At 39.2% G+C, this 12525-nt stretch overlaps 1 protein-coding gene across 5 annotated transcripts in view; it reads left to right on the forward strand.

Annotated features, from left to right (window-relative positions):
- The window catches only part of ZBTB43 (zinc finger and BTB domain containing 43), a 72254-nt gene extending 60341 nt beyond the window's left edge, over positions 1-11913 (forward strand). For 2 of the 5 annotated variants that reach the window (XM_073599729.1, XM_073599731.1), the window contains one exon: positions 1627-1728. Coding sequence is in view for 1 of the 5 variants with exons in the window: in XM_073599732.1 (XP_073455833.1) it covers positions 9530-9744 (215 nt within the window). In the remaining 4 variants the exon portion in view is untranslated. Of the gene's footprint in view, positions 1-1626; positions 1729-9529 lie in introns of those variants that run through there. The other 3 variants (XR_012236045.1, XM_073599732.1, XM_073599730.1) reach the window with 3 other exon arrangements.
- The last annotated feature ends 612 nt before the right edge of the window (positions 11914-12525 follow it).

Below are 12525 nucleotides of genomic sequence, written 5' to 3' on the forward strand. Positions count from 1 at the left end.
TTAATAATCTTCTGTTAATAAAATAGCCATCAGGAAAAAGGTTCTTTTCCAGCATGTTTCAGGTTAGGCACAGCATTTTTCTTCACTTTTCTTTGAGAAAATCCTATGCCTAGCATGAAATATGTCTGTATAAAATGTCTTCCTGCTCGCTATTTAAAATAATAATATTTTTGTATTTTGGTGTGCAGTATTCCTGTTGCTGGTACAATTTCTTGCAGTCTTCTGGCTGGTTGATGATGTCACTGGTCCTTTTTCTTCTCCAGCGACAACAGTGCTCACATAACAATATATAGTCACTGCTTAGTCCAGTGAGCCCAGATTGCATGGCGACGCCAACCCCTCCCGGGGGGCAGGACCACTACAGCCTTGGCTAGCATTATTAAACCTGATGACATCTAGTAGTGGAATGGAATGACTACTGGGGACAGCCCTAGGTTGCAGTGCTGGCTTTTTTTCTTTCTTTTTTTTTAAGTTCTACTGTTGTGGGCATCATATGTGTTTTTTAACTGGAGTTACAATTTCAAGCTGCTACCTTTTAACCCATCTGATGGTTCCATCTCTGCTGAATAAAGGACGGTTTTCATTGATTCTATTGATCTTTATGCTGGCCTGTTCCTAAGCATTGTAAGATCCAGGATGCACACACAGTTGTTTTTGGGTTATGATCTATGGCTGGTTTACTTTAAAGACTAGGCTAGGTATTTATTTTGTTTTTGTTCTTGCTAGATTTGCTTGACAGTCGCCATAACTGACCCCGTCACAAACCTAAGAAATTCAAACTGAGCATTTGATGAAAATATGCATCAGCAGCGGATCCCGTCAGTAAAAACTGACAAAACAGTGGACCTGGATATATAGACAGATAGTTATGTGTAGATATTGACTTTTCTTGTATGGGTTGACCTGGACTGGCCCCTAAGCCTCCTTATTGGTCAAGGAGTCTGCCCTTCACATGGGGTGGAAGGTGATGGTCAAGCTCATTTTTTTCAAGAAAAGTTAAATCTTTCATGTCATTTCAGCTGCCTCTGGATTTACAGATCATTTTGACACATAAGTTTCCCTGAGGGTAACCTCTAGTCTTGTGTGTTTTTTTTTTTTTTTTTTTTTTCTTCTATTACATGCTCAGTTTCGATTGCTCTGAGTTGTGACAGGTTTACTTGTCCGGTGTCCCTCTCAGACTGAACATGGCTGTTAGAAATTATCTTCTTTTGACCTTGCAATACTGCAGCACATTTAAAATATGTCTGATGGTGTACAGTGGCCATACAGTGTTTGTAGCAACCAATCAGATTCTTTTTTTACTCCCCTATGTTGCACTGGGAGATGAAAAGAGAGAATACAGTTGCAATCTAACCTCTATGAATAACAGATAATTATGTAATGCGGAGTCCTTCTTATATGACATTGTAACCAGCTGGGTGTTTCTGTGGTGAGATGATAATACTGTCATAAAGTGTACAGCCAGTTGGTTTGTAATTCAATGTCTGTGTTATTTTTCTTCTTATAGAAGAGATACGAGTTGTTTTGTATTATCCGTTAATATTAATAAATGTTCCTGTTAACTCTTACTGTTCCTTGTGCCTTTCTTATGTGACTAAAGGAAATATTTTTGTAATGTTCTTTTAGATATACACGTAAAAAAAAGATCAGCTTGATGTAAAGAACCACTCACCAGCACAGTCACATGGGTGGAAGGGGAATAAGTCATATGTTCCCCAAAAATGTAAGTGTCGGGTATTTTTCTTTTCTTCTGTTGTCTGAATAGAGCTGCTGGAGAGTCAAGGGAGGGTTAATATATGTTGCTAATGGTGCAGGCATTAAAGGTAATGTCCAAAGCAGACATTAAGCCAACAACTCAAATAACTCCTTGGTATTAGCTTTTATTACGTCATATACACAGGATCAGTGCTGACATGTTTTGACTATTACAGCCTTACTCATAGCATTATAGGTAATGTAGAGGCAAAACTTTTTCTTTTCGTTTTGGATAGAGTGGGGCAAGGTTGAAATCCTTGCAGGTTTTTTCGATGCCCTTTTGGTGAGATGAAGTGAGAGGAAATCTCAGTGAAGTAAATTTGCCTCTTAGTTGTCACAGGAACAGGTATTCCATTAGAAGATTTACCCTCACTACTACTTCTGGTGACCAAGACAGATGCCCTATTGTAAGATTTAACCTTGCCTCTTGTTTTAGTGTAAGAATTTGGATTTCCCATTACTTTCCGTACCAGAGACAGTGGTCACCAGGACATATAATGAGGGCGAGTCTGCCTAGCAGGGACACAGAAAATAAAAACTTGACAGGCATTCTAATTTTCCCTTTCTCTATCCAAATAAAATTTTAAAAAAGTTTGACGATAGATACATTTTAAAAAGAACCTGTTGCTTTGCCATGCATGGTCAAAGCTCAGGCTCAGTATATGGAGCAACCAAAAAGTAATTAGAGGTGAACCCTAGGTATAATTTTTATTGCATAGCTGCATTGGTCCAGCTTGGACCAGTGTTACTATACATATCTCATTCCTGAGCTGTGGAAGATGAAAATTGATGTAGTCAGCTTTACTATAGTGATCGGCACAATCTTCCAAGTCCTGTGCATAGGATGCATTAAGGTGAAAAAACACGAACCTTTATAACCCCTTTGAGGTAAACTGAAACATTGTCAAAATATATTCACAAATATACACTGTGCTTTTCCATTGAAGGAAAAGTTCAATTATATTACCTGAGAATGTACATTTAAATTTGCCCTTGCAACCACTACCTGACAAATAAATCTGATAGATAGCTGTGGGCAGAAGGGGGGGGGGGGGGGTGGCATGGAGTTTCAAAGCCACCGGCTTCTTCCTCAAGCCACTTGAGGGGCTTCAGAAAGAAGCCGGCGGCTTTGAAACGCATTTCCCTCCTTCCATCCGCTGTGCGTGATGTTAACGCCAGAGTTTCCCACACTGTCATCGTTATTCGGCCCCTGGCAGCATCTTCCTCCACACAGTGAAAGCCGAACCTGAAGACTGGGGGACAACATGCATGTATAATTTTCTTCATTTGCCTGTTCACGTATAATATTTGTGTTTATGCTACAATTAGGTGGCGCTCTCAGGTGCATGTTTTATCTTGTGACTAGCTGGGGATGTCCCGCAATCTCTGAGAGGAGCTGCAACAAGTGCGTTCTGATGGAGTTGTATTAATCTTTGATGATTTGGTCTGCCCTGAATGCTGATGCACTTTTGCTTCACAAGTTTCTATTTGCCATTAATTATGGCCTAGTGTTTTAGCACATAGGTCACTTTTTTTTGTTTCAATGTTTTTATTAACAGTTTCAAATTGACAAGCATTGTAAGAGAACTATAAGTCAATCAGAATAATATGTTCAGCCTGACTAATACAGTGATATATACTAGAAAGGGAGAACATTTCAGCATGACGATCACAATACAATACAGTGCAACCTGGAAATATATTATAGTTGAGTGTGCTTAGATGTTGACCATGGTGACTTAGCTGCACAGAGTAGTGATGCTGGTTTTGCGTTGTTTGATCTGGGAAGCAGAGGCAAAGCGCCAGCATCCCCCTTTTTCCCAAACACCCCTAACGGGAGCTAACTGTGAATGGGTGGGGGTACTGGATGGGAGCTTGAAGTCTTGTTGTTTGTTTTCCCAACAGACGATGCAAGCGGAGAGAGAGTAGAAAAAAATATAAATAAAATAATAATAAAAATAAAATCAAAGTAAAAGGTGGGGGGGGGGGGGCAGTGGGGGTGGGGTAGCAGCTTGTGTGTGAACCAAACCATTCAGACATCAAGCTTCGTGGTGATCACGGAGGGTTAGGTGTTTACGTGATATGCGATAGTTGTTGGAAGTCCGGGGATCCCCTAAAGTGAATCCAACAGTTTTTTGATATTTGGTCGGAGTCTCTTTTGCTTGGTGAATTAAGTTTTCCATTTCCGCTATTCTCTCTATGCGACGGAGCCATTCAGAGATGGTCGGGGGATTGGGGCTTCTCCAGTGGACCAGTATGCATTGTTTGGCTGCATTGACGAGGTGGGGAGTAAGGGATTTTTTGTAGGCCGATTGGGGTATAGAGGTGTGGTGGAGTAGGTATTGGGCCAGGGCAAAATCTGAAGTGTAGGTCGTTATTTGGGTTGTCAAGCGGTGGACTGCCTGCCAGAAGGGTTGTATGAGGTTACACTCCTACCAGACATTGATTAATGAGCCTAGGGCAGAATCACATCTCCAACACAGTGGGGAGACTTTTTGGGTGATATTTGTGAATCTTGTCGGGCGTCTTGTACCATTTGGAGTAGATTTTAAAGCCATTTTCTTGCGCCGAAACGGAACCCTTGTGGATGTGGTCGTATATTCGCTCCCATTCTTCTTTGGATAAATCCAGAGCGATCTCCCTTACCCATTGCTGACTTAATTTATTTGCTTTGGGGTTGCAACCACTGAACAGGAGTGAGTATACGACTGAAATCAGATGTCTTTGCTGTTCTGTACTAGAACACAGTGCCTCTATGGGAGTGCCATTGAGTGATGGGTTTGGCACTATTGAGGAAGTGTTTTAGTTGTAAATATTTGAAGAATGGTATGTTCCGCTCAGGGAATCGAGAGGTCAAGGCCCGGTATGTCAGCAATTGACCATCCTGATAAAATTGTTCTGCTCTAAGAGGTGGTGCAAAACTAAGGTCATTTCTGGGTGGCTTCCATGAGGCCCAGAGGAACATCTGGTTTCTGGTCTAGCGGGGTCAAAGGTCCTGGAGTAGGGGTCATATTGAGTTTCTTGCATGCTGCCCTGAATGTCAGTAGGGTAGGGCCTATTAAAGGGTGAGTCACATTTTCTGTAGGGATAGATTTTTGATCAATCCATGGGGTATGGGCTAGTGGGATTTGAGCGAAAGAGTCCTCTAGGTTAAGCCAGTCTTTGGTAGCACATAGGTCACTTTTTCGCCATTTTCAAATTACTTTTTGTGCATGTCCACAGTCTGTGACCATCCTCTGTCAAATGGCTGCAGTCTGTGACCATCTCCTGTAGCAAATTGTCTAGTCTTTTACAAATTTCTGTAGCATTACATTCTCTGATTACAACATGCTATTTACCGTGTCTTTTGGTCATTTCAGAGACAGTACCTTTAGACCCCAATAGAAAGAAAATTGACCACCACTTGTTCTAATCCTTTCAGGATTAAGTGAAAAATTGTAGTCTCTGTCCCACCTGATGCGATCTTGTATCCCTTCCTGTCCTGATCGTAATAGGGAATTTTTCTAATGATTGTCATTGTTTAATTAAATTTAAGTGAGGTTCTAATTCTTTTCTACTCCATTCAGCACTAAAATTTAAATAGTATTAGCTGAAGCTCCAATGTCAATAACCGGGTGGAGAAAGAGGACTTCTATGCTTATACTTCCAATAGCCTGAAGTTTAATACAAATGTCAACTTTTATCTTTAAAATACCCAGAAGTTTGCCTTATGGGAATTTTGACATCATTTAGGCACATTGAAAATTCCCAGAATATTTATTATCAATGTTTATGGTGCGTTATTTTGAATGAATAGGTGTGGTTTGTTCCTTGAGCTCACGTAGTAGTAGACTGAGCTGGTGCACAAGTTTCTTCTTGCTTTTGGCAGAGCCCAAGTGTAATTAAAACTATTTCTGACAGCAGGTTTTCTGGTAATGCTGGTTATGATTCATAAATCTGTTTCCTGGTATACTTCTAGGTATTCTCCACCCAAACATTTATTAAGGTTATTTTTAGGAGCAAACTTTAATCCTTTATCCAAAACTTTAATTTCCTCTTTTGTCAATTCCACTCCACTAATATTTATGATCCCCGCAGAGAAAAGAACAGGAAGAAACAAAAAATGAGAAGAGGATGCCAAGCAGGGGTCAAAAACGAACGAAAAAGTGAATAGTAGGGGAGGGATCATGCATATTAGTGGAGTGGAATTGACAAAAGAGGAAATTAAAGTGTTGGATAAAGGATTAAAGTTTGCTCCTAAAAAGAACCTTAATAAATTCAACACGTATGTGGATGTCAATACATTTACCAGAAGTTTACATATAAAGAAATATATGTTGAGCAATCCAGGAGATGGTAGGGGGAAAAATGTTTCTGATACTAATGGTATATTATTTAGTAGTCTCCATAATAAATCTCTTTTCAACCCCCCTCCGGGGAAGGACGGAAATATTGAAGTTTTCAAAAAAATGATCTTGAAGGACCTCGAGGATTTGAAAATAAAGAAGGCCTATGATCCAGGAGATATGAAAAGTGGTATAAAAAAATTGGAAGCTAGAAAAGAGATCGTGGTAAGGCAAGGCGGACAAGGGAGGGGCCATAGTCATCCAATTCTAAGGATGCCTAAAAGGTTACTGTCCAGAAGCTATTGGTGAAAGAATAAGAGATGTTGCGGCATTGGATAGAGAGAAGTTGATGATACAAGACACAGTCAAAAATACAGAATATAATAACACTCTATCTCTTGTTGTGGACTTCAATGCCCAACATAAACAAATCGAAAGAATTGTTAGAAAATATTGGAATATTATCAAGGCAAATTGCAATCTCGGTGTTATTCTCCCGGAGAAGCCCAGATTCACTTACTGGAGGGCTCCAACCCTCAGAGACCGTTTAGCAAGAAATGTGCTTGATCCTCCCACTAGGAAGAACTTCTCCTTTTTTGAAAGGAAAGGATATTACCCCTGCAAAAAGTGTTATACTTGCCGTCACACCAAAGAAAGTAAGAAAAAGAAATCCAGTTTTATCTCTACAGTGACGACAAAAGAATATCCAATAGAGGACTTCATATCATGTCGGACTGAGGGGGTGGTTTATTTATTAGAATGCCCGTGCCGGATCCAATATATTGGTAGAATGAAAAGCGAACTCAAAATATTAAAAAGGGCTTCATAAAACATAGTCTGTCAAGACATTACGCAGAATTCCACAAAAAAGATCCCTCATCCCTATTGGTATGTGGCATCGAAAAATGTAAACCCCACTGGAGAGGAAACAATAAGGTGATCAAAATCAGCCAATTAGAGTCAAGATGGATACATGAAATACGTACTTTCACTCCATTGGGACATAACGTTGAATTTGATCTCAACTGTTTTATTTCTAATTATTAGTTTGCCATATATTTTTAGTTTTCTCTCCCTCTTGCTGCTATACTCCCCGCTTCTGATTCTTTATGCGGACATTGCTAGGGTTAAAAAGATCTGTTTATTCACAGTCACAATCCTTTATGTATGTTTCTTATCTTCCCCTTTCTTCACTACTGGGTTTACCATTCTACATTATGAAATGTATTATACCCTTACTGTTAGTTATCCACAAGATGGCAGTATATGTGAAGTATATACTAAGGAGTCTATTTTATGAATTGGTTTTAGGAATAATGTACTACTTTTTTACCACTAGATGTCTCCTGTGTTCTTCCAGGTTTTTTAGGTCCTATTTGACCAATTACCACCAGATGGCGCTGTCCTATGGTGATTTTTACATAGGTTATTTTAATCAATTTCTTTTTTTATTTGTATATATAAAAGGTGGGGGGGGGGGGGGGGACAGTGGGGGCGGGGTAGCAGCACAGTGGGGAGACTTGTGGGTGATATTTGTGAATCTTGTTGGGCGTCTTGTACCATTTGGAGTAGATTTTAAAGCCATTTTCTTGCGCCGAAACGTTAAAGGAACCCTTGTGGATGTGGTCGTATATTCGCTCCCATTCTTCTTTGGATAAATCCAGAGCGATCTCCCTTTCCCATTACTGACTTAATTTATTTGCTTTGGGGTTGCAACCACTGAACAGGAGCGAGTATATGACTGAAATCAGATGTCTTTGCGGTTCTGTGCTAGAACACAGTGCCTCTAAGGGAGTACCATTGAGTGATGGGTTTGGCACTATTGAGGAAGTGTTTTAGTTGTAAATATTTGAAGAATGGTATGTTCCGCTCATGGAATCGAGAGGTCAAGGCCTGGTATGTCAGCAATTGACCATCCTGATAAAATTGTTCTGCTCTAAGAGGTGGTGCTAAACTAAGGTCATTTCTGGGTGGCTTCCATGTGGCCCAGAGGAACATCTGGGTTCTGGTCTAGCGGGGTCAAAGGTCCTGGAGTAGGGGTCATATTGAGTTTCTTGCATGCTGCCCTGAATGTCAGTAGGGTAGGGCCTATTAAAGGGTGAGTCACATTTTCTGTAGGGATAGATTTTTGATCAATCCATGGGGTATGGGCTAGTGGGATTTGAGCGAAAGAGTCCTCTAGGTTAAGCCAGTCTTTGGTAGCACATAGGTCACTTTTTCGCCATTTTCAAATTACTTTTTGTGCATGTCCACAGTCTGTGACCATCCTCTGTCAAATGGCTGCAGTCTGTGACCATCTCCTGTAGCAAATTGTCTAGTCTTTTACAAATTTCTGTAGCATTACATTCTCTGATTACAACATGCTACTTACTGTGTCTTTTGGTCATTTCAGAGACAGTACCTTTAGACCCCAATAGAAAGAAAATTGACCACCACTGATTCTAATCCTTTCAGGATTAAGTGAAAAATTGTAGTCTCTGTCCCACCTGATGCGATCTTGTATCCCTTCCTGTCCTGATCGTAATAGGGAATTTTTCTAATGATTGTCATTGTTTAATTAAATTTAAGTGAGGTTCTAATTCTTTTCTACTCCATTCGGCACTAAAATTTAAATAGTATTAGCTGAAGCGTCAATGTCAATAACCGGGTGGAGAACGAGGACTTCTATGCTTATACTTCCAATAGCCTGAAGTTTAATACAAATGTCAACTTTTATCTTTAAAATACCCAGAAGTTTGCCTTATGGGAATTTTGACATCATTTAGGCACATTGAAAATTCCCAGAATATTTATTATCAATGTTTATGGTGCGTTATTTTGAATGAATAGGTGTGGTTTGTTCCTTGAGCTCACGTAGTAGTAGACTGAGCTGGTGCACAAGTTTCTTCTTGCTTTTGGCAGAGCCCAAGTGTAATTAAAACTATTTCTGACAGCAGGTTTTCTGGTAATGCTGGTTATGATTCATAAATCTGTTTCCTGGTATACTTCTAGGTATTCTCCACCCAAACATTTATTAAGGTTATTTTTAGGAGCAAACTTTAATCCTTTATCCAAAACTTTAATTTCCTCTTTTGTCAATTCCACTCCACTAATATTTATGATCCCCGCAGAGAAAAGAACAGGAAGAAACAAAAAATGAGAAGAGGATGCCAAGCAGGGGTCAGAAACGAACGAAAAAGAGAATAGTAGGGGAGGGATCATGCATATTAGTGGAGTGGAATTGACAAAAGAGGAAATTAAAGTGTTGGATAAAGGATTAAAGTTTGCTCCTAAAAAGAAACTTAATAAATTCAACACGTATGTGGATATCAATACATTTACCAGACGTTTACATATAAAGAAATATATGTTGAGCAATCCAGGAGATGGTAGGGGGAAAAATGTTTCTGATACTAATGGTATATTATTTAGTAGTCTCCATAATAAATCTCTTTTCAACCCCCCTCCAGGGAAGGACGGAAATATTGAAGTTTTCAAAAAAATGATCTTGAAGGACCTCGAGGATTTGAAAATAAAGAAGGCCTATGATCCAGGAGATATAAAAAGTGGGATAAAAAAATTGGAAGCTAGAAAAGAGATCGTGATAAGGCAAGGCGGACAAGGGAGGGGCCATAGTCATCCAATTCTAAGGATGCCTAAAAGGTTACTGTCCAGAAGTTATTGATGAAAGAATAAGAGATGTGGCGGCATTGGATAGAGAAGTTGATGATACAAAACACAGTCAAAAATACAGAATATAATAACACTCTATCTCTTGTTGTGGACTTCAATGCCCAACATAAACAAATCGAAAGAATTGTTAGAAAATATTGGAATATTATCAAGGCAAATCGCCATCTCGGTGTTATTCTCCCGGAGAAGCCCAGATTCACTTACTGGAGGGCTCCAACCCTCAGAGACCGTTTAGCAAGAAAGGTGCTTGATCCTCCCACTAGGAAGAACCTCTCCTTTTTTGAAGGGAAAGGATATTACCCCTGCAAAAAGTGTTATACTTGCCGTCACACCAAAGAAAGTAAGAAAAAGAAATCCAGTTTTATCTCTACAGTGACGACAAAAGAATATCCAATAGAGGACTTCATATCATGTCAGACTGAGGGGGTGGTTTATTTATTAGAATGCCCGTGCTGGATCCAATATATTGGTAGAACGAAAAGCGAACTCAAAATATTAAAAAGGGCTTCATAAAACATAGTCTGTCAAGACATTACGCAGAATTCCACAAAAAAGATCCCTCATCCCTATTGGTATGTGGCATCGAAAAATATAAACCCCACTGGAGAGGAAACAATAATGTGATCAAAATTAGCCAATTAGAGTCGAGATGGATACATAAAATACGTACTTTCACTCCATTGGGACATAACGTTGAATTTGATCTCAACTGTTTTATTTCTAATTATTAGTTTGCCATATATTTTTAGTTTTCTCTCCCTCTTGCTGCTATACTCCCCGTTTCTGATTCTTTATGCGGACATTGCTAGGGTTAAAAAGATCCGTTTATTCACAGTCACAATCCTTTATGTATGTTTCTTATCTTCCCCTTTCTTCACTACTGGGTTTACCATTCTACATTATGAAATGTATTATACCCTTACTGTTAGTTATCCACAAGATGGCAGTATATGTGAAGTATATACTAAGGAGTCTATTTTATGAATTGGTTTTAGGAATAATGTACTACTTTTTTACCACTAGATGTCTCCTGTGTTCTTCCAGGTTTTTTAGGTCCTATTTGACCAATTACCACCAGATGGCGCTGTCCTATGGTGATTTTTATATAGGTTATTTTAATCAATTTCTTTTTTTATTTGTATATTTATATTTATTTTTTACTTAGATTTTTTAGTAGGTTTATCCAATACAATATTTGGAGTTTGATGAGATATTCTTACTATTCACTCATTGAGGATAGACTAATTGGATATTCATCTGCTTTGCTAATTGAACGGACCATATCAATAGACACCTGACTCCATCACCCTTTGATGAAGTCACGTGAGCAGTGACGCAACGCGTCAGCGAGGAGTCAGGTGTCGTCACTTCTGGTCGCGGCCGAGACCGGAAGTACTGTGCTCTGTGCTGTTTTTCCAGATTTTAAATGTAAGGTACTATGTTTTGTTTTAATAAAATTGTGTTGAATACTACACAATGGGGATATTCCTTTATATTGCATGCCTCCACCATACTTGCCAAGTTTGCAGCCTTCCACCAAAGACCTGCCAGTGCTGTGACGATCAGAGGAGTTCGATCAAATGTTGGTTCTCATCTGCTTCCAGACTGCAGGCCTGATTTGACTCGTAGGGGTCTCTAATAGAGGTGAGAGGCTGGGAGAATCGTGTGGCGCACCATGGATTGCTAATGATTGGAACAATCTGAAACCGATCATTTTATGCACATGCACTTTTATTTTGCATGAACTGTTATATGAAGATTTGTTCCACTGACGTTGGAACCTTATTGCACTTGTTGGACTATGCACTTTTATTTATTTATTTAACATTTGTTTCACTTTTTTGCACTTTATGCAATTTTTTTCCATTTATGCGACTTTTTTCACTTTATGCAATTTTTTTTCATTTTTTGTGATTTTTTTTTTCACTTTTATGCACTTTAAGAGTTTCATTGGATTTATGTATTATTATTGGATCCTTACATCATTATGATTTTGCTAGTTTTTTGATGTCACATTGAAGATTTACCACTAGTCATAAGTTTAGCCACATTATTTGTGCTAGTTGCTCATACTATTTATGCACTTTAATTAGTGCCACATATTTCTTATAACTATACTTGGTTAAGTTATTCTTAAGTTCATTTCTTCACTTTTAAATCTTAACCAAGTTCTCCTTTGTATACATTTACAAATATATTTGGAAGTTACACACTAATGTTTCTCTGTAAAGTATACTAAAATGTGAAAACACCAGCACTACAAGAAATATAGCAATGAATAGACTGAGAACAAGCTTAAATTGATATAGAGCAGGATCTCCAAACCCCAGCCTGCGGGCCAAATTTGGACCACTGCAAGATTTTGTACCTTCAGCTAGCATCAGTGACCTCTCACACAGGTCCTTAGGTCAGTCAGTGGTCCCTGTTTCTCTCCAACATCTACAACCTCGCTTCCCCCATGGTATTCAGGGCAGGTCCTCCCCAGCTGTGCTGTCGTACTGTTGTTGGTTGCAAAGACCGCGTGCATCCTAACAACCAATTACATACTTGCCTCAGCATTTACAGGAGGAAAAGAACTGCCACCTCTGCCTGCGGCTACAGCCAAGCTCGTGGGTTTGCAGGTCTTTCTTCCATGTTGTAAGTGTGTGAGGTAAGGTGAAGTCTGATGTAAGAGGGAAATCCGATATCGACTCACATGTAAGGGAAGGGGGCTTTGATGTGATCAAGTTTATTTAAAATGTATTTTCTTTGTTTTACTGTAATTCCTTCTATG

Source organism: Aquarana catesbeiana, linkage group LG09 (genome assembly GCF_042186555.1).
Source record: "Aquarana catesbeiana isolate 2022-GZ linkage group LG09, ASM4218655v1, whole genome shotgun sequence".
NCBI lineage: Eukaryota > Metazoa > Chordata > Amphibia > Anura > Ranidae > Aquarana > Aquarana catesbeiana.